Consider the following 22196-nt stretch of genomic DNA (forward strand, 5'->3'; position numbering starts at 1 on the left):
ATTTTATGTTTGGTAGTGTATATATGTCCATGCCACTCTCTCACTTTGTCACAGCTTACCCTTCCCCCTCCCCATATCCTCAAGTCCATTCTCTAGTAGGTCTGTGTCTTTATTCCCGTCTTGCCCCTAGGTTCTTCATGACCTTTTTTTTTCTTAGATTCCATATGTATGTGTTAGCATACGGTATTTGTTTTTCTTTTTCTGACTTACTTCACTCTGTATGACAGACACCTCACTGCAAATAACTCAATTTCGTTTCTTTTTATGGCTGAGTAATATTCCATTGTATATATGTGCCACATCTTCTTTATCCATTCATCTGTTGACGGACACTTAGGTTGTTTCCATCTCCTGGCTATTGTAAATAGAGCTGCAATGAACATTTTGGTACATGACTCTTTTTGAATCATGGTGTTCTCAGGGTATATGCCCAGTAGTGGGATTGCTGGGTTGAATGGTAGTTCTATTTGTAGTTTTTTAAGGAAGCTCCATACTGTTCTCCATAGTGGCTGTACCAATTCACATTCCTACCAGCAGTGCAAGAGTGTTCCCTTTTCTCCACACCCTCTCCAGCATTTATTGTCTCTAGATTTTTTGATGATGGCCATTCTAACCGGTGTGAGGTGATACCTCATTGTAGTTTTGATTTGCATTTCTCTAATGATTAATGATGTTGAGCATTCTTTCATGTGTCTGTTGGCAATCTGTATATCTTCTTTGGAGAAATGTCTATTTAGGTCTTCAGCCCATTTTTGGATTGGGTTGTTTGTTTCTTTGTTATTGAGCTGCATGAGCTGCTTGTAAATTTTGGAGATTAATCCTTTGTCAGTTGCTTCATTTGCAAATATTTTCTCTCATTCTGAGGGCTGTCTTTTGGTCTTGTTTACGGTTTCCTTTGCTGTGCAAAAGCTTTGAAGTTTCATTAGGTCCCATTTGTTTATTTTTATTTCCATTTCTCTAGGAGGTGGGTCAAAAAGGACCTTGCTGTGATTGATGTCATAGAGTGTTCTGCCTATGTTTTCCTCTAAGAGTTTGATAGTGTCTGGCCTTACATTTAGGTCTTCAATCCATTTTGAGTTATTTTTGTGTACGGTGTTAGGGAGTGTTCTAATCTCACACTTGGGGGTGGTTTTTTGAGGCCAGCCTTTGAGGTTTGTTCTAACTTCTGGAGGAGTCTTCGCTGTCTCTCTCTCTTTTTTTTTCTCTGACAAACTAGCTGACCTGCAGTTTAGCTCATTGCTCTTATGGAGCTACCAGTGTTCTCGTCACTGTTTACCACCAAAATCTCCATGGTTTTCAAGAGCACCCTTATGCTAGAACTTCCCCAACATTTTGTTCTAAATAAAGTCAGCTTGCCTTTCTTTCTCTTTCTTTCTTTCTTTCTCTTTCTTTCTCTCTTTTCTTTCTTCTCTCCTTTCTTTTTCTTTCTTTCTCTCTTTCTCTTTCTTTCTTCCTCTCCTTCTTTCTTTCTTTCCCTCCTTCCCTCCCCCTCCCTTTCTTCCTTCCTTCCTTTCTCTCTCTCTCTTTCTTTCCCTCTCTCTCTTTCTTTCCCTCCCTTCCTTCCTCCCTCCCTCCCTCCTCCTTTTCTTACTTCCTTTCTTTCTCTCTCTTTCTTTCTTTTCTTTTCTTTCTTTCTTCTCTCCTTCTCTCTTTCTCTTTCTTTCTTCCTCTCTCTCCTTCTTTCTTTCTTTCCCTCCCTTCCATCCTCCCTCCCCCCTCCCTTTCTCTCTTTCTTTCTTTCACATCAAAGCTCTCTATTCTTATGGCCTTCTCTTTCCATGGCACAATTTGAACCACTGCTTCAGAGCTGGGGGCAGAGACAGTGGCTTCCTTCTCTGAGTGACGCCCCTGCTTTACAAGGTGGGGCTTTGGGTGGAAGCAATAGCTCTGGTCTTCTCAGCTTGCTGCTCCCAGCATGAAATCTCTGACCTACAAGCAAACTGAGGCAAGAGGAACTGAGGTCCCAGAGACTTTAAATGCTTAAAAAATACAATTAAATATATTTTTTACCAGTTATGAGTGTTTTGCTCCGGAGGAGGTTTGCAGAGCTCCTCACACCACCATTTTGAAAGTGGATCTCTTCTTTTTCTTCCTTCCTTCTTTCTTTCTTTCTGTGAGTTTTGTTTTGTTAACTTACGAGTTAATCATAGAATATTCCAGGTGTTAGAGATGATGTTCAGATGTGGGATGCTATTAATAAGTATATCAGCTAATGTTGAAGACACTCCTCTTAACTCAAGGAAACTATGATCAGAAGTTAAAAGAAGTTTTTGTTTGTTTTTTGTTTTTGTTTTGTTTTAAGCACAGTGAACAGCTTCCTCAGGAAGATTGAAGGTTAAAAGTAAAAAGTTTCAAAGCAAATACATTTCCTGGCTCCTCTTTGCAAGAAGTTATTTTCTACTGAACTGTAACCCTTCGTGTTTAAGAAGATTAGATTTTCCCCCAATGCTAAAAGAGTTGTTACCTTCCTTTTCCTTTTACAAACATTCACCATCTTTTGTCTTTTAGTAGTTTCAACGCTTTGAAACAATGTTCAGATAATCTCAAAAATTAAAAAACAATGGCTAGGATAAAAACTGTTGACGTTTTAAATATTGGATCAGTTGTTATAAAAGTGCTTTGTCCAAATCCTATAACAAACTTGCCTTAATGGTGTTAAGATGAAAGGTTTAAAATTTACCTCCTTAAACCTTGAAACATATTTGGCTAATTGGAATAATGGTTTTAAACTATAATTATGAACTTTATTTTTTTCTTCCAGTTTTATTGAGATATAACTGACATAAAGTACTGTGTAAGTTTAAGGTTTGAAGCATGATTCATGATAAGTTTAGTGAACATCTATCGTCTCATATAGATACAAAATTAAAGAAGTTAAAATTTTTTTTCTTGTGATGAGAACTTAGAATTTTCCCTCCTAGCAAATTTCATGTATAATGTAGAGCAGTGTTAATTATATTTTTATCATGTTGTACATTACACCACTAGTACTTATTGCTCTTATAAGTTTGTATCTTGTGACGGCCTTCACACAATCTCCCTTTTTCTCATCCCCTGCCCCTGGTAACCACAAATCTGATCTATTTTTCTATGTCTTTTTTTTTTTTTTTTTTTTTTTGCTGTACGCGGGCCTCTCACTGCTGTGGCCTCTCCCGTTGCGGAGCACAGGCTCCGGACGCGCAGGCTCAGCGGCCATGGCTCACGGGCCCAGCCGCTCCGCGGCATGTGGGATCCTCCCGGACCGGGGCACGAACCCGCGTCCCCTGCATCGGCAGGCGGACTCTCAACCACTGCGCCACCAGGGGAGCCCCGTTTGTCTGTTTGTAATTGACCTACAACATTATGTTAGTTTCTGTTACATAACAGCAATTTGATACTTCTATACATTTCCAACCAATCACCACCATAAGTCTAGTTACGGATATGTCATCCTACAAAGATATCACATAGTTATTAACTATTCCCCATAGGGTGCATTTCTTACCCATGGCTCATTTATTTTGCAAATGGAAGTTTGTATCTCTTAATCTCCCTCACTTCTTTCTTTCTTCTGCCTGCTGCCCTCCCCTCTGGCAAGCACCTGTTTGTTCTCTGTACCTATAACTCTGTTTTGTTATGTTTGTGCATTTGTTTTTTAGATTCCACATATAAATAAAACCATACAGTAAAAAAAAAAAAAAAGATTTACCTCCTTACTGCTGGAAAAATAAAAGGTATTCAGACAGTTTTCTGGAATATTAAGCACAATGTGAAACTTTGTTTGCTTAATTCACATTCCTTCGGCACCAGGGAACCCGGAATGAACCTGCCCTACTGGAGTCCTGGGGTTAGGGGTAGGCAAGCAGGAGCAAAGGCAAGAGAGCTCACACGAATTGTTAACTGGGGGTGGCCCCAATCTCTTTAGGGGAGACTACAGCAGAGAGTGGAGGGCTGTTCCGTGAGTCTCCTCTCACCCCAAACTGTCTCAGATTTTCCCACCAGCTGGATGCAGGTGTGGAAGGGAGGAGAGAAAGATGACAAGTGTGCCGGTCTGCTGTCCACCCCCTCCCGCCCCAGTTTCCATAGATGATCAGGTAGAACAGGAATGGGCAGCGTTGGCCCATCTCCCAGGTGGAAACGGCACTAGCCCTTCATTCCGAGGCATGGGGGGAGGGAAGGGAGAACCAACCACACCCATGGGCTTATTTTTTCCCATGTCTCCTTGAAAACAGAATAGAAAGTTGGGGAAGGTGGCGGCCCAGGAGGAAGCAGGCTTCTCCTCTAGCTTGCACTCTCTACATTTCTTTGTCCCTTGTTAACCTACTCAGCTTGATGGCCAAGTCTGGTCGGCCAGGAGCCTGGCTGCACACCTTGGAAGGCTGCCAAAGAGTGGAGCCTGTCACTTCTTAAAGCCACTGCTGTGATCCCTGCCTGCCCCTGGTTATCCTCCCTGGACCGGGAGGTGGATAATGCGCATGTGGTACCAAGATTCCAGAATTAGTTCATGGCCAGCCCAAATGCCCTCTCTATTATGGCCAGTTACGTAGAGACAGCCCTGCGTGCCGACAGTACGTTCTCCATTCGCGCTTTCGCGAGTTGGAGATGGTTCTGTTACTTCAACTACATACAAGGTGAGACTAATCTACAGAATTAAAGTAACCCACTAATGCAACAACCCGGTGCTTCTTTCCTTGATAATAAGAGGCCTGTTGTAGTTTTTGGCGGTGCTCTTTCTGGCAAACATGTTGCTTGCTCTCCCGACTCAGAATGGAGCCAGTAGGCGGCCTGAGACAACCCAGGAGGTTTGGAAACATAAGCTGAAGGCACATTCTTAGAGGTCCTGGAGGAGAAACGGGCCCCGAGGAGGGGGCAGGAAGGAGTAAGGGAAGTGAATAATATGCAATAAGACGTGAATACTGGGCTTTGGAGAAGACACTCCCTGCAGGAAGGCAGGCGTCTGGCCACTCTGTAGCCTGCCATCACTCCCAGGCCTCCCCAGGTGCACCTGTCTGGACGCTGAATTTGGACCCAGTGGTGCATACAGCAGGACTGCGGAGGAGCCTCGGGTCTGGAGGGGATCTCGGGCTCGGGGCGGCGTCGTGGCGGGAATGGGAGGGAGGGTGTGGGTGGGCGCAGAAGCGCAGCGGCGCCACCTAGCGCCCAACCGGCGGCGGCGCCGCGAAATCTCAGCTCTTTCTCCCCAAAGGAGCAAAGATGCGGAGTCCAGAAGGAACCGGTCTTCAGCGCCTGGGAAGCCTTGGCGAAAGGAGGGCATGAAGATGGTGAGGAGAAGAAGCGTAGGGACAGCCTGAGCCCCCTTTATTTTTAAATTTGACATATACCCTTGATTTCGTATGTATTCTTATAAAATATGGTGATGCGGCGCCGCAGATTTCAAAATAATGCTTTTCTCTCTTTCCTGGGTCGGGTATTCCTTATTTTTAGTAAAATAGTAATTGCTGAATTACACAGATGCAGTGTTTTGTTCTTATGATCCAGCTTTTGCGTGTAGGAAGTTGAGACTTGGTGAAATATCGCCATCACATATTTGCTCATGCCATATCCTTTTATTTTTTTATTTTAAATTTTCACCAGTTTTATTGAGATATAATTGACATATAACATTGTATGAGTTTTAGCTGTACCACATAATGATTTGATACATGTACGTATTGCAAAATGTCACCACAACAAGCCCAGTTAACTTCCATCACCTCACATAGTTACATTTTCTTTTCTCGTGATGAGAGCTTTTAAGAATTACCCTCAGGGCTTCCCTGGTGGTGCAGTGGTTGAGAATCTGCCTGCCAATGCAGGGGACATGGGTTCGAGCCCTGGTCTGGGAAGATCCCACATGCCACGGAACAACTAGGCCCGTGAGCCGCAACTACTGAGCCTGCGCGTCCGGAGCCTGTGCTCCGCAACAGGAGAGGCCGCGACAGTGAGAGGTAAGCGCACTGCGATGAAGAGTGGCCCCTGCTCGCCACAACTAGAGAAAGCCCTTGCACAGAAACGAAGACCCAACACAGCCAAAAATAAATAAATAAATTAATTAATTAAAAAAAAAAAAGAATTACCCTCCTAGCAACTTTCAAGTAGAGTGTAGAGGTTTATATCAATATATAAGTTTGAACTTATTAAATGTATTATTCAGATAATCTATATCTCTGCTTAGTTTTCATCTGCTTGACCTGTCAGTTTCTGAGTTATGTACTAAGTATGTTTTCTTCGTGCACTTGAGATAATCTTGTTAGGTGCACACGTGTTGTACCTCCTTCATCTCTTGTTTCTTTTATCAAGGTGTATCATCCTCTTTCAAGCATACACGGAAGTAGAGAAAAGAATAAAACAAACCCTCCTGAATCCAGGTTCAACAACGCGTGGTTAATCTCATTTCATTTATACCCCACGGACTCTTCCACAGCACTTCTACTTGATTATTTTGAAGTAAGTGACAGACATCATATCATTTTATTAGTAAATACGTTAGCACCTATCTATAAAAGGTAAGGAATTCTTATTAAAACATAACCACAATACCATCATCACTCCTAAACAATTTATAAAAATTTCTTAGTAGCGTTAAATATCCAATGAGTGTTCAAATTTCCCAATTGTCTCATGAATATTTTGATTCTCTTTGCTCAGATTAGGATCCTAATAAGATTCATACATTATGATTAGTTGATATGCATCCAGTGTCCTTTTTTAAAAAAAATGTTTTTTTGGCCGCTCTGCAAGGCTTGTGGAATCTTAGCTCCCCACCAGTGATTGAACCCAGGTCACGGCAGTGCAAGAGCTGAGTCCTAACCACTGGACCACCAGGGGATTCCCTCCAGTATCCTTTTTTATATATAGGTATGACATATCTCTTTGTCCCTTTTGATATTTCCCGGTCTTGAGTTTTATTTTGTCATATATTAGAATTTCTAGTTTTGGATAATTAAAGATTTTTCAAGATTACAAAAATTATATACGAATAAATGCTCCTCTCATTGAGATGTGGGGTCTGTGTTTTCTTCCCTTCAATTTGGGGGAGTTGGTGACTTCACCGACCAGTAGAGTATGGCAGAAGTGAAGTCATGTGACGTCTGAAGCTCGGTCATAAGAAGCATGCAGTTTCCTTCTTGTTTGCTAGAACACCCACTCTTGAAGCCCTGTCTCCACCTAAGAAGTTTGGTTACTCTGAGACCACCATGCTGTGAGGAAGCCCAAGCCACGTGGAGAGGCCATGCATAAGTGCTCCGTCTATAGTCCCTCCTGAGCATAGCCTTCGAGTCATCTCAGCCCAGGTGCCAGACACATAAGGGAAGAAGATTCCAGATGTTCCTCCTCATTTTCTGAGATACTCTCAGCTTTTGAGCCCTCCCTGCTGAGGCCCCAGACATCATGGAGCAGAGACAAGCCGTCCCTGGTGTGTCCTGTCTGAATCCCTGTTCCACAGAGTTTGGGAGCATAATAAAATACTTGTTATTTTATGCCACTAAATTGGGGCAGTTTGTTACGTGGCAGTGGGTAACTGTAACACGGAATCAATTCTCAGGCATTGATGGGGATACTGTGACTTTTGCAAACCAACCCTTGAATGCCCTAGCCTGTGGGTTTGGTAGGTGTCTTTTTTTTTTTTTTTTTTTGGCTGCACTGCACAGCTTGTGGGATCTTAGTTCCCTGAACGGGGGTCAAACCTGTGACCTCAGCGATGAAAGTGCAGAGTCTTAACCACTGGACCACCGGGGAGTTCCCTGGTAGGCGTCCTTTTAACTTTCTAGCCAAATCCTTGGATCCAACATCTACACTTGGTATGTTTTCATTTTTATCAGATTTACCCTGGTTTCATCCATTAGAAATTCCAGATTATGGGATGTGGAGCTCAAAGTGGTCCCAGGACAGGGAATCGTGCAATTCAAAAGAGCAGGCCAGTTATCACACAGGTGGTATTATCACACAAAGCAAGGAGGTTGAAAAGTGGTTGCCTGCAAGGACCACCAGGGGTCTGGAGCCTGCACGAGGGGGAGGTGAAGACTCTGGGGTGCTTGGGCTGCCTTTTTAGGTGTGACACTCAGGTTTTCTTGCCGTCTCATTAGGTGGGGAGGCGGTGCTGTAGCCAGGGAAATGGCCCAAATTATTAGGGCCAGGGAACAAGAACAGGGTGGGGGGAAGAGGACACGAGGAGTAGGTGTATCTGGAGTTTGCATTTCTTAGGCTGTTGGTGACTCAGCCACTCAACAAGCACCACTGGGGGCCACTGAATGCAGAACACCATCAGACCTGCTATGAAGAGACACAGAGGTAAGTGAGGGATGGGTTTTGGTCTTCAAGCTGCCCCCAGTGTGGGTGGGGATGCAACAGTCCCACACACACAACAAAACGCATGTGAAGGAGCCCCTTGTCCTCTGGTTTCTAACCTGCTCTCATCTGGGTCCCCTTAAACCAATTACGGTCTTCTGTCTTGGGGGAAAGGTTGGAATCTGTATAATTAACATCCAGTCAAAAAGCCAGGACTCGGCCCCCTCCCCCTGGGTGCCCTGGTTCCCAGTCGGCAGATCCTGGTCCTGGGCTCGCTTGGGTGACTGAGCTCCAAGCAGAGATGGGGACACATAGGTGGTGGTGAGGGGGCAGCAGAGGATTCGCTTGTTCTGCTTCCTTCCAGCCACAGTCGTCCGGGTGGAAATCCACACCTGTTGTATTGGTTCCTATCGCTGCCATACATAAGCTGCCATAGGCTTAGTGGCTTCAAGCAACACGTTTATTCTCTTACCGTCTAGAGTCTGCAGGGCTGTGTTGCTAATAAAGGCTCTTGGGGACAATCCACGTCCTTGCCTTTTCCGCCGACACCCCTGGCTTGTTGCGCCTTCCCCGACTTCAGAGCCAGCAGTGTGGCAGCTTCTCTCCTCTCTGACCCCCTGTCTCTCTCTTACCGGGAAGGACCCTCAGAAGGAAAAAACCCACCCCAGACCCAAGAACAATATAGAAGATTTACGCTGAGAAATCCTTGTGATGATATCGAGCCACCTGGAGAATTTCCCATCTCAGGATCCTTACCTTAATCACACCTGCAGAACGCCTTCCTTTTGCCGTGTAAGGTGACGTATTCCCAGGTCCCAGGGACGTTAGAATGTGGAAATCTTTGTGGGGGGTTGAGTCTGTCTCTCCGTCCATCCTGGCCAGCTGCTTTATCCCGTTAATCAGCAATAAGAGTTCCTTCCTTCCTCCCTCCTTCTCTTTTTCTTTTAAAACTTAGATTTTATTATTTTGAGTAGGTAATATGTTCCCATGATTAAAAGATAAAAACAACATAGCACTGGGGTGGGGGGTGATGGCACCTGGGGACCCACCGACCTGGGACTGCGCTGTGGCCGGGACACTTGGAGGCTCCCTCGACCTCCAGAGGGAGGGAGGAGACCCCGCCCCTCCCCACCACCCTGCCCGCCCCACTGTGGGTCCCTTCAGGCTCTCTTCACTCAAAAAAAAAAAGCCCACAAAGAAACCCAGCCAAATGGAGCATCTCTTCTCCCTTCCCTGCCTCAGCCATCCCGTTTCTCCCTGTGTCTTCAGTGCTGTGGTTTCAACGCCTGTGTCCCCGCTAATGTCCAATGTGATGGTGTTAGGAGGTGGGGCCTTTGGGAGGTGCTTAAGTCATGAAGGCGGAGCCCTCACGAATCGATTAATCTTCTTATAAAAGAGACCCCGGAAGACCCCTCACCCCTCTGCCATGGGAGGATGTACCGAAAAGTCACAGGTCTTTGACCCAGAAGAAGCCCCTCACGTGACCTTGCTGGTACCCTGATCCTGGACTTGCAGCCTCCAGAACTGTGAGCAATAAACTTTTGCTGTTTAAAAGCCCCCCAGACTACGGTATTTTGTTACAGCAGCTTGAATGGACGAAGACAATGGGTAACCATTTATATTAGAATCATGTGTATTTTTCTTGGGTTTTTATGAATACATATATTGCTCTCTTACACGAAGATTAGCATGCTAGCTATATATTGTTCTATACCTATTTTCTTACTTAGTATATCCTGAAGATCTTTCCCCATCAGTCTAGAGAATGCCCCTGTTCATTCGTTTCTTTTACAATCACCTAAACTGGCACTGTGTGGACACTCCGTAGTTTATTCAGATCTACAGGCTCTCTCCTGTAGAAGGACGTTTGGGTCGTTTCCAGGCTCTGCCAGTACCAACAGTACTGCAGTGGATTACTGTGTACATCTATTCTTCTCTGTTTGTAGGTAGAGCTCCAGGTTAACTCTGAGAAGTTGGATCAGTGTGTCAAAGTGTAAAGGTGTTGGCAATTTTGCTCGATTTTTCCATAGTGTCTTCCTGTGGTTGCACTATTGCATGCCTGTCAGCCACCCAGAAGTGTCCCCCACAGCCCCCCGAGAGGGAGCCGTCAGCCTCAGATTCTCCAAACTGATCTGATAGGTCAACTAGTATTTCAGTGAGTGTCCTCGCCTTAGTGATGGAGGTCTTCTCTGGGGTGGAGGCCAAGGCCTGTGTTTCTCATCGGTGTGTGTGCCGCACGCCCGGCCTGGTGTATGGCCTCATCTGCTACGCCTTCTGCAGGAGGCAGCATAGGAGCTGAGGCCTGAGGGGGTTTACTGTCTGTGCTTGGGGTAGGGGGGGCACTCGGGCTTCAGGTGGGAGTTAGTGGGGGGAGGGGGCCTTCACACAGGCCTGTAGGTTCCATTGTAGCTAAAAGGGGGAGGCATCAAGCAGCCCCCGTCCTCCTCAGGGATCCAGCGCTGGACATAGGTGGAGCCATTTTCCAGAGGCCTCACGACCACGAGGTCTCTGGACGCCAGGGACGGGTCCTCTGGGAAGAAGTTGAAGGGCCGGAGCAGGAAGCCCACGGAGTTCCCGGGCGTGGCCGTGTTGGGGATGTCCTCGGAGTGGGGGATGTGCAGGAAGCCCACTGTGACCCAGGCCACCAGGTCCTACAGGAGAGAGGGGTGGGCGGTGCTGAGGATGTTCAGAGGGGAAGGGGTGGGCAACCCCCCTAAGCCCCATGTTTAAGGAAGGGGCAAATCCAGTGACCACCGAGCTTGCTCCCCAAGCAGCAGGCTGGCCCTCACCATCCTGGGACCGGGCACAGATCTTGGGACTGAGCGGGGATCTGGTCTCAGGGTGGGGCTGGAAAGGGCAGAGCTGGTACCTCATCTTCAATGTTCTCATTGTTGTGAAGAAACTCCTCAAAGACCACAGGCGGGTCCCAGGGGTCGTTCTGGTTGTAGACGCTGCTGCTGCGTAGCTCCGACTCCCGGTATTTGGTCACTGCCAGGGGATACCTGTCCGGGCAGAGAGAGGAAGGTAGCCTCCAGCCGCTCCCAGGGAACATCTTCAGGGCCAATGATGGGGGAAAGTTACCGCCTTCGCTCAGCTGCGGGATCATCCCCTGGGAGTCAGCCGGACGCACTGTCAACAGAGGCTCCGGGGCTCCGCAGGGCTCTGTACTTCCCCTCCCGAAACACAGAGCCACGTGACCAAGATCGTACACACGTGCACACGTACACACACACGCCCGGATACACCACAGCATAGACTCAGAGTCTCCTGGACAGAAACACAGACGCACACGGACACAGGGAAACACAGGGACGCTGAGAAGAACCTCCCGCCCTCCCGGCCTCCTGGGCCTCCCTCACCTGGCCCAGGTGACAGCCCGTTCCTCCTGCCAGCCCGGGGGCAGCACTTGGTCGGCCATGGAGTGGATCTGCAGTCGGTAGCTGCGCTTGTGGCCCCAGGGGTTCTTCTCGGGGCTGGTAAAGAGCAGGTACTTGGGCAGAGTCTGTCTGAAGAGGAAGGCCGCCTGACGCTCCCGGGAGAACTTCGTCTCCTGGAGAGCCGGCTGGACCAGGCGGTGTCTCGGGCTCCAGGGGTTGGTAATGTTTTCTAGCTTCATGTGCAGGGTCTGGAAGCTATTCCTGGTGCCTGCGTGTGTGCAGGGAAGGAGGAGAGTCAAGCGCTCCGCCCTGGGCCCTCCTTCCCGACCACACCCAGCAACAAACCACGGGAGTGGAGAGGGTATCCGGGGCGTGCACTGAGCCAGACGGTGGTGGAGGGAAGGGACCGAGGAGCTAGCAGACAGCTCAGAGTCGGGCACGGCAGCTGCGGTGATTCCGCCGCGACTCTGCACAGTTCCCCTTGAGAGCAGAGCTCTGTGTCTGTTTGCTGAGGCCTTGGCCCCAGCAAAGGGCAGCTGACCTTTCCCCAGGGGAAGAGACTATGCCTTGGTCCCAGCAAAGGGCAGCTGGCCTTTCCCCAGGGGAAGAGACTATGTCAGTGCCCTCTGGGCCCAGGGGCAAGAGGGGCGGAGTGAGAAGAAGCTGCCTACCTGGTCACGGGGGGCTCTTCTAACATGTGATTTGATGTCAGGCCAAATCCTGTCATTACACCCATGACATCTTTTAAGGTGACACCACTAACTCAGGAGACACGAGGAGTATTCCCGACGTCACCTCATCCACTCAAAGCACCACTGGGCATTGTCACCTCCCCCGCCCTGTGCACGCCTTTCTCTCCGGTCCGTCCCCCTAGGGGGTCAATGCAGCACCAGGGGAACAGCTGGCACTATTCACGTTCACCATTTTGCAGGGGCACACGGGTTTCTAGCACTGCAGGTTCCACGCATGCAGGCTGGGTAAACTCTCCTGGTACCGCGCTTCCAGGGGGGGTCTAAGCACTGTCTCCCACGAGTGTAAGTTATTGCTCTGATGTGGACATTTGGCCCGGAGGGTGGTTCCGAGCCCGAGTCCTACCTGCCACGTCCAGGTCAACGCGGTAATGCACTAGGTGGGTGTGCAGGTTGCCAAGCAGGTGTGTGTGCAGGCGGGTCCCGTGGCGCAGCCCCTCGGGGGTGTAGAAGGTGGCGTGGACATAGCCGGTGGCGTGCATCTTGGCCTCCATCACCCCATTGGGGTAGAAGATGAAGTCCCAGATATAGTCATAATTGTAGACCGTCGAAGTGGTCCTCAGCACGAGCACCTGGCCCTTGAGGCCCGCGTAGAAGTTGAAGCCGTCGCTGAAGTTGGAGTTGAAATGCCGCCGGATGGGCACCCCCGTAGGCATCTCGAAGAGACAGAGGGCTCGAGGGTAGAGGACAGGATCGTCGGCGTCGTAGTAGTGGAGGGCATCCAGGAAGGTGGCCGTCTCCGGGCAGTCGATGCCAGGGGCCAGCTCATGAGTGACGCTACCCAAGCCCCAGCCGACGTCTATGTACTTGGTCTGCATGCCCGCGGGCGTGTGTCCTCCGTACAGCGCCACGGCCTCCTGCACGCTCACCTCGTAGGCTATACGCTCACCTCCGAAGTGCACGTCCAGGACCTGCAGCCCCGAGGACGAGCGCAGCCGGAAGGCGAAGCTCCAGCCCCCGTAGAGCACGGTGTTGTCCTCCAGGCTGTAGCGGGGGCCCTCGGGCTGCACCAGGCGGGGGCCGTTCTTGGTGATGGCGAAGTCCCCACGTGGCTGGTAGAAGGAGAAGAGGGCTGCCTCTGGTAGGTTCTCTCCATCCTTGTCCTTGGCGAGCGGGTCTTCCAGGACTACCGCATCCACCTCTCCGTCGTCATACTTCTGAGCCAGCTCTGCGGGGCTGCGGTAGAACTTCCCGTTGTACCAGACCTGCTCCACCGTCCAGTCTTGGGGGTTCGTGCTTGCGTGATCCACCAGGAGCTCCAGCCCCGTGGGGTGCAGGAAGTAGCCTTCCATATGGCGCTGCAGGATGAACCAAGAGCGGCGCTGGCCGGAGGCCAGGCCACGGGGCGCCACGTCTGTGAACGTCAGGCACCGCTCGTGGCAGTTTCCAAAAGTGAAGCCCGTGGTGTGATGGAAAAACTGGTGCAGGGGTTTGCTGGCCTCCTCCAGGGTGTGGCTCAGGAGGCTATACTCTGCCGTGGACATGGGCCTGGAGGCCCAGGAGGCCTGGTGCCCGGGCTTGTGGGGCAGGTGTCGCATGTAATGGGGCCTGGGCAGTGGTCCCACAGCAAACTCGGTGATGTTGGGATGCTCCTGGGCTCCGAAGAAGATGACAGCGCGCGCTTCCCGAACGGGAGCCCGGCGGCCTTTATCCAGAAATTTCAGCACGTGTTGCTTCTTGGGCAGCAGCATCTCAATGAGGAACACGGAGTTCTTGGCCATGGTCAACGTGCTGGCTGGCTGCAGCCTCAGCTCCTTCTGGGACCAAAGGAAGCCGTGCACGGCCTTCAGCTCTTGGGCGCTCAGGTCCGCAAACACCCTGCCCTTGTTGCCCGGGGTCCGTGGGGAGCCCTCTGCCACGGCCAATGTCTGTAGCACCAGGATGACAGCACCCGCCCAGCCGAGGGCCAGGGTCTTCCGCCCCATGGTCTGGAATGCAGTGGAATAGATGAACTTAGTTTTATGGGAGGAAATGGGTTTCCACCAGGTCGGGTCTTGGACTACGATATCCCTTGGCCTCATGTTTTTCCCACAGACTCACTTCCTGGCTCGTCCCCGCCCAGCTCGAGGCAGCCCTCAGTGGCAGCAGGGGACGCACGCAGCTCCCAACACTGCTCTGGTCTCTGCTGTCCATCGACTTTAATTCTGCTGTCTCCTCCCTGGTCCATAAACCTCTTTTAGTCCCGTAGATTTTCTTACTTGTGCAAACTCCTTTTCCCCTTCTCTGTGCGTTATCTGCGGGACAGCTCTTATCTCTCCAGCTTTAGGTCACTCGGAGATTCACAGTGCCCCTCAAATCCCACAAAATGCCTGTTGTGCCATGGGTATTGACGGCAAAACTGCATTTTTGATACAACACGATATTTTTTATGTAGATAAAATCTGAAATTTAGTGTAGAAGTTCAAAGATGTGGCTCTGGAGCCAGGCTGCCAGGTTTCGAGTCTAGTACATCTCACCATTGGGAACAGCTGTGTGGCCTTAGGCTCCTTGCTTAAACTCTCTGGGCCTCCATTCACCCAACGGTGAAATGGAAATAAATGGAAAAATCGGTTGGACAATAAGGATAAAGTGTTTAGAACAAAGCCTGCCTCCTGGGAAGCACTCAAGAAGTGCGAGCTTTTTATTTTATTTATTTATTTATTTTTATTTCGCGGTACGCGGGCCTCTCACTGTTGTGGCCTCTCCCGTTGCGGAGCACAGGCTCCGGATGCGCAGGCTCAGTGACCATGGCTCACGGGCCCAGCCGCTCCGCGGCATGTGGGATCTTCCCGGACTGGGGCACGAACCCGTGTCCCCTGCATCAGCAGGCGACTCTCAACCACTGCGCCACCAGGGAAGCCCAGGTAACAAATATTTATACCGACAGTTGCTATGCTTTTGGAGTGGCATACAACTTTGGAATGCTATGAAAACAGTGAGGTTTTAAACCTCTTCAGGACAACTTAAAAAGAATAGAAAACAGGTTGAAGAGTTATTAATCATTATACAACTGCCCAAACAGTCAGCAATTAGGAAAACAACACGGCATTCCAAATCTGACGCTGCAGAAGCTAAAGGAAACCAGCTTGCGGATGCTGCCGCCAGATGGGCAGCTTTAATATTCGTCCTGTCCAGCCTCCGGAATGTCCACTGCTGTCCGCTAACCCTGCTAACTCAATAAAAGATTTCTTTCTACAGGCTCAAGAAATCACCTCTAAAGGAGAGAAACAGATATGGCAACAAAAAGGGGGAATTTTGACCCCTCCACACAAATATGGTTTAGACCTGATAAAACAAAATGAAACCTATAGTGTCTTTTGAAGCCCAATGGCTATTACTCCAACATGTACATTCTTTAACCCGCTGGGTGTCTGAAAAAAGGTTTTTCTGGGGAAAACAATATTTTGGAAAACTTCACCCATAGTGGTGCAGAGGAAATATATTGTATTATTGACAGGGACTTACTGAGACAATTAAAAAAATCGGTAACTACTTTTACAGCAAGCTCCCAGGAGGTGCAAAGGATCGTGGATTACAACCTAGAGATTTTGTTTGTTGGAAAGGACATCAGATAAAAGATTCTTTGCAGCCATGATGGAAAGAACCTTATCAAGTATCAGTATTATTAACTAATCCATGCACAGCCAAACTGAAAGACACTAATTCATGGACTCACACCTCTCGTCTTAAAAAGACCCCTCCACTTGAATGGACTTGGATCCCTGTTTTTGGTTTCAACTAAGGCGAGCATCACCAAGCTAGGATGAGAAGAAGACGGCAACAGTAGCAAGCGTCGAAACCAGTCCTCTGAGACCCATCCTCCCGGTTCAATTGTACTATTTACCAAAAGTCTGTCTCTCTATCAAAAAGTTATTGTTTTATTTCTAGCTATGTTTTTGCCCCAAAGTTTAGGACAGGAAGAGAACTCTTTAGTGACACTGTCACAGAATATAGTTACTAGGGGCAATTTAGCTGCTGTTGGATTTGTCATCCAATTCCTAAGTCCACACAAGGCCGAGATAACCCCACATAACTTGCTGTCACTGACTTTTCAGATGTTTCTATCATCTATAAAAAGTCTCCCCATCGGCCTATACCTCCATATTGGTTTACTACATTCCATTAGTTTACTCAGTTCTTAAGTTTCTATGATGAGAAAGTGCTGTTGAAAAATCAAACGACGCTCGATTTTTAAAACTGCTTTGCAGGGGAAAACTTACGCTATTACCCAGACAGTGTTGTGCTCTCATACCAGATGAGTCCTCTGATATAACCTTCTAATGACTCGCGTAAGAAATCAGATTTCTGCCCTGGGGAATTCCCTTTCTAGTCTAAATGAAATCTTGAATAAATGGTTCAGTTCTGGGGACTCATAGCTTAGATCTCTGCTTCTGACTTTGCTATTGTTGCTGGCCATGTTGATTGTGTTCTATGTCATTTAGAGAGTAATAATCTCTTGTGCCTCTCGATGTATATTCAAAACTCCACCTAAAATACCGATGTCTAAATGACTTGAAACTACCGATCATATCTATAGCTCTATATAAAACAGTGGGCACGCACAGTTCACATACAGGGTAAAATTGGCATAAGTCTTATCGGACAACCTAGAGCTGCCTATCAGTCCATGCCAAGCATTCTACTAGCCTAATCCCCTTAAAGGAAAGAAAGAACTGGGCTGTTAAGACAGGGCACTGGGGGACATGGTGGATCCAGAGCAGATAAGCAACCATCCTGGCCTTGGGGGACCAAATATTTGCTCATCAAATGCTTTCTACTGAAAGATTAATGATCTTAAAGGGGGGAAATAATGAAATAAAATTTACATTTTAAGGTAGGGCAAGAAAAACTTAAACATAGAATTCTCTCTCTGTGTTTGTTTGGGCCTCCCTCCTTCCCTCCTTAAAATGCAAGGTGCATCTGCGTTACACATTAACCAGAGGTCCTCAAAGATGGGAGTGCCTGCTGGACCGTAAAGATCAATTTTTTCCCCTTCTTCTGATGCTAGCAATGTAACCGCTTATAAGAAGAGTGTATTTTCCCGGCTCTGCAGGGGGTCATGGTGACTTGCTGCTTTGCTCCGTGTGTGTTTACCTGGACTGTGCATCCTTGGTGAACTTTATGTAAAATGTCAATATGGCATTTTGATGTATGATCCTTTTGTCTTGAAAATGTAAGTGACTGTGCCTTCCACTTCTAACTGGCAGAGTAGCTCTCAGAGCTTCCTGAGAATCTGCTCCCTGAGTTCTAATCCTCAGTTTGACTTGCATCAAATTCTCCTTTTTCCTTCTTAACTTGGTAGTTAACTGAATTTTCATCAACACTTCTTATCCCCAGATTGCTTTCTGCTCCGCTAAGGAGGGAGATGAGGAAGAGACCTGCGGTCCTTTAAGCCGAACTTGGCGATTCCTTTAACCTTTCCCTTTCCCAGGACCATCCTCTTGTCCAATGTCCAAATGGGCAGTGGGTGAGGTGGACAATGAAGCCATGGGAGAAGGGAGAACTTAGTGGCCAGTGAGACCTCCATGCTGGGAGATGTGAAACGCACCCTCTCCTCCCCACTGCTCGTCTCCAGCACCCGAAGGACAGAAGCCGCCTCCTCGCGGCACATTTCCCATCTTGCCCCCGGGTGGCTTGTGCCCTGGAGTGACACCTTCTGGGCTGTGTCTGTGTACTTGTTTCTCTTGACCCTTCACTCCATGTCCATCTTCCCTTGCTTCCCTCCTTCCCAGTCAACCCCTGCTTGACTCTCCCCGGATACCCCATCAGTACGTACCTGTGTGCTCTGCTCTGGACTCACCTCTGCTGCCAGACTTTGTCTCTGACTCCTTGAGCTTTATGGCTCTACTGGTCCCGCCCTGGAGGGAGGGACAGGGTGAGGCATGTGCTGACCAAGGTGGTGACCTACAGCTCAGGAGCTCCACAATGGGCAAGGGCAGTGGTACAAGGAAGTGCACGGGGCTCTGGTGGCTGCAGCCCAAAAGGTGCCTGTTACCCCAAGTACCCAAGTTTGGAAACTGCCCAATCCTTCACCACTTTAGCAGCTGGGTTCACTTCTGTTCTCCCCAACAACACCTGTGCCCTAGATCTGCTTCCCTATCATCCTCCTTCTGCAGGGACACCTTTCGCAGGCGTTGTCTGTGTTTCCTCTGTTATGATCTGTGCTGTGCCAAGGTCCGTTAAAGTAGGTGGTGAGTTTCAGAGGCTGGAGATAAGGAAAAGGAGAAATTTACCAGCAAGTAGTCTCACCTGAAGCAGATATACGGACGGAGGCAGAAGCTGGTAGAGACGGACACCAAAGCAAAAACCAGAGAATTTAACCCATGTGTAAATGGAGAATCAGAGACAGAGTAGTTTGGGAGAGAGAAGCCACTGAGCTGAGACTCCAGAAGAAGTCATATTAGCCATCTCTGAGACCCTGACAGGATTCAGGAAGGAGGGAGGAGTTGGCTGGGAAGAAAGTCTATCGGGAGGGCTGAGGCTGCGGCCCAGAGAAGGGAAAAGGGAAAGGGAAGTGCGGGTGGGATGGGGCAGGTACCCGTGCCAGGAGGGGAGATGGTACTAGAGTGGCTTAGTTAGATGGCAAGGGAAAAACTGGGCAGAGAGGATGCTCTTGGTCAAAGGGAAAGAACAGTCAGGAACATTGTGTGGCTTGGGAGAACCAAGCTACACAATTCCCTTGCTCACCGATTCCTGACGGCTTATTCTTTTATTATTACATGCCTTTTGTCTTTCTCATCATTATCTTCCTGCTTCTTGCAAGTCATTTCAGTATTTACTGACAGCTAGATGAAGGAAGGAGAAAACTGTTAATCAACCCGATACTTGTTTGCAATTTCAGAAATCAGAACGTCAGATAACAAGTGCTGGTTAAGGATGTGGAGAAATCAGAACCCTCTACAGAGTCCTCAGGAATGTGAACGGTGCAGCCACTTCGGAAAACAGGCTGGCAGCTCCTCAAATGATTAAACATAGACTTACCGTATGTCCGGAAATTCCACTCTTCAGTGAATGAGAAATGAAAACATATGCTCACACAGAAACTTGTATATGGATGTTCATAGCAGCGTTATTCATAACAGCCAAAAGGTGGGAACAGCCCAATGTCCATCAACTGATGAATGGATAAACAAAATGTGCCGTATCCACACGATGGAATGCTATTCTGCATTCAAAAGAACCGAAGTACTGATACATGCTACAGTATGAATGAATCTTAAAGCATGTGAAATGGGGCTTCCCTGGTGGCGCAGTGGTTGAGAGTCTGCCTGCCGAAGCAGTTGACGCGGGTTCGTGCCCCGGTCCGGGAAGATCCCCCATGCCGCGGAGCGGCTGGGCCCGTGAGCCATGGCCGCTGAGCCTGCGCGTCCGGAGCCTGTGCTCCGCAACGGGAGAGGCCACAACAGTGAGAAGCCCGCGTACCTCAAAAAACAAAAACCCAAAAACAACAAACATGTGAAATGAAAGAAGTCAGTTAAGAAAGACCACCTATTATATGATTCCATTTAAATGAAGAATTCAGAACAGGCAGATCTATAGAGACAGAAAGTAGATTAGTGGTTGCTTCAGGCTGAGGAGGGGAGGTTGTGCAGGTGGTGATACCAAATGGATGTGGGGTTTCTTTTTGAACTGATGAAAATGTTCTCAAATTGACTGTGGTGAGGGTTGTATATATCTGTGAATATACTAAAATCCATCCGATTATTTACTTGATGGGTGAATTGTGTAGTAAGAGGATGCTATCTCAAGAAAGCTGTTTTTAAAAAAATATTGAGAGGGACTAATATCTAGAAACACACACAAAACTCCTAAAAAATCAACCAGAATGAGGAAGTCATCCCAATGGAAACACGAGTGAAGAATCTCAGGGTAACTTACAGAAGGGGAAGCCTAAAGGGCGCAAGCGCACGTGAAAAGGTGCCCAAATGTAGTGGTTTTCGAACAGTGCAAATTCTTCAACAATGAGAGATAATTTTATACCCATTTCTGGCAGAAATGAGAAAGCTGGATGACGCCAAGTGTTGGCAGAGACGTAGGGAAATATGCTTGAGGGAGGGGATGCGATGACACAGTCGTTCTGGAGCGCCATCCCCAGGACGTGGGCACAAGGTAGTTGCATCTCAGGGTAGAAACAGCCTCGGGAGCAGGTACCCCTGCAGGGCTCACTCCTGGAGGTTGAAGGATGGTGAGACCACCGCTTACTTTTGTGCAGGCAGGGAGGGAGGGCGTACAAGTGCGCATTTCAGTGTTTTTTTTGAAGGAGTACAAAAAATGTTCATAGAAAGATAAAAATGTTACAGGGTAGCACAGAATAAGTGCCGCAGGAGTTGTGCCCGACTGGGATCCTGCAGGATTCAGAAGGAGCTGGCCCTCAGGACTGCCGGCTTCTCAAGGCCTGCGGCTCTGTTTAGATTCCCCTGCGTTAGACGCCCAGGGCTGCTGTAACAAGTGCCACACACTGTGTGGTTTTAAACAACAGGAGTTTATTCTTTCCCGGTTCTGGAGGCTGGAAGGCTGACATCAAGGTGCTGGCAGGGCCAGGCTCCCTCTGAAACCTCTAGGGGAGGGCCCTCGCTTGCCTCTTCCAGCTTCAGGTGTTGCCGGAAATCCCCAGTGTCCCAGGGTTCCTTGGCTTGTAGACACCTCTCTCCAGTCCCTGCCCCCGTGGTCACATGACATTCCCCCCTCCCCCGCCCCCCCACCCCGTGACTATGTCTCTCCTCCTCTTACAGGGATACCTAGTCATTGGATTAAGGGCCCACCCTACTCCAGTATAATTTCATTTTATCTAATTAAATCTGCAATGACCTTATTTCTTTGTACTATTTTTTTTTTTTTTTTTTTTTTTGCGGAACACGGGACTCTCACTGCTGTGGCCTCTCCCGTTGCGGAGCACAGGCTCCGGACGCGCAGGCTCAGCGGCCATGGCTCACGGGCCCAGCCGCTCTGCGGCATGTGGGATCTTCCCGGACCGGGGCACGAACCCGCGTCCCCTGCATCGACAGGCAGACTCTCAACCACTGCGCCACCGGGGAAGCCCGCAATGACCTTATTTCTAAATAAAGGCGCATTCTGTGGTTCCAGGAAGGACAAGAATCTGGGGGGACGCTATCCAACCCAGCACACCCTCTTCACATCCCCCCACCCCCTGCCCTAGCAGGTGTGTGGCTCAGGGCAGGTGAGCTGCTCCACCCTGAGGGCTCCACAAAGCCGAGGCGAGTGTTGTCCTGGGGGGCCAGGTAGGAGCAGAGCTGCAGAGCTGAGATGGGTGGTGTGTTCCCAGGAGCCCGGCTGGGGTGTGAGTCCTGGGCAGAATCTGCTACTGTGCCGAGGAGGGCGGAGGTGGGGTGTCTGGGAGGAGGTGGTTAGAGCCATGAGCCCCTTGTGCACGTCTGTGGAAAAGTGGGACGAAGAGGGGGACTTGAGGGAATGCCATGGAGACCGTGGAGAGAAACGTCTTTAAGAACCACCCCAAGGAAAGAGAAAAGAATGGGGCCGGCAGAGGTGTCGGGTGAAGCTATGGCTGTTCACGTGGGGCCAAGGGTGGTGAGGTGTGGAATTCTGGGATTTGGGCTCTGCTACCTGGCTTCCTGCTCTGTTTTCCCAGCTCACCACAGTCTCTGTCTGGCTGCTGGTCCCTCCTGTACGTGACCTTGATTTCTGAGGTGTGGTTCCTCCCCTCTTGGTGTTAATGATTGGTGAGAGTTACAGATAACACTTGGGCAAAGATTGTGTCCTTGAAGTTCTGGGCTGCCTGCCTCCCTTAAAGGGGCAGAAATGATGGCCTTGCGGACGACCGTGTTGTAGGGGACAGATTATCCAGTCT

At 48.9% G+C, this 22196-nt stretch overlaps 1 protein-coding gene across 1 annotated transcript; it reads right to left on the minus strand.

The window, feature by feature from the left end:
• Positions 1-9874: 9874 nt before the first annotated feature.
• Positions 9875-14316, minus strand: AOC1 (amine oxidase copper containing 1; the record flags this gene model as incomplete). Its single annotated transcript, XM_082662071.1, has 4 exons — positions 9875-10916; positions 11135-11267; positions 11625-11910; positions 12738-14316. 4 exons carry the CDS (start codon positions 14314-14316, stop codon positions 10647-10649), a joined length of 2268 nt encoding a protein of 755 aa, XP_082518197.1. The 3' UTR covers positions 9875-10646.
• Between the last annotated feature and the right edge of the window lie 7880 nt (positions 14317-22196).

The sequence above is a fragment of the Grampus griseus genome, assembly GCF_964374135.1.
Source record: "Grampus griseus genome assembly, chromosome: 9".
Taxonomy (NCBI): domain Eukaryota; kingdom Metazoa; phylum Chordata; class Mammalia; order Artiodactyla; family Delphinidae; genus Grampus; species Grampus griseus.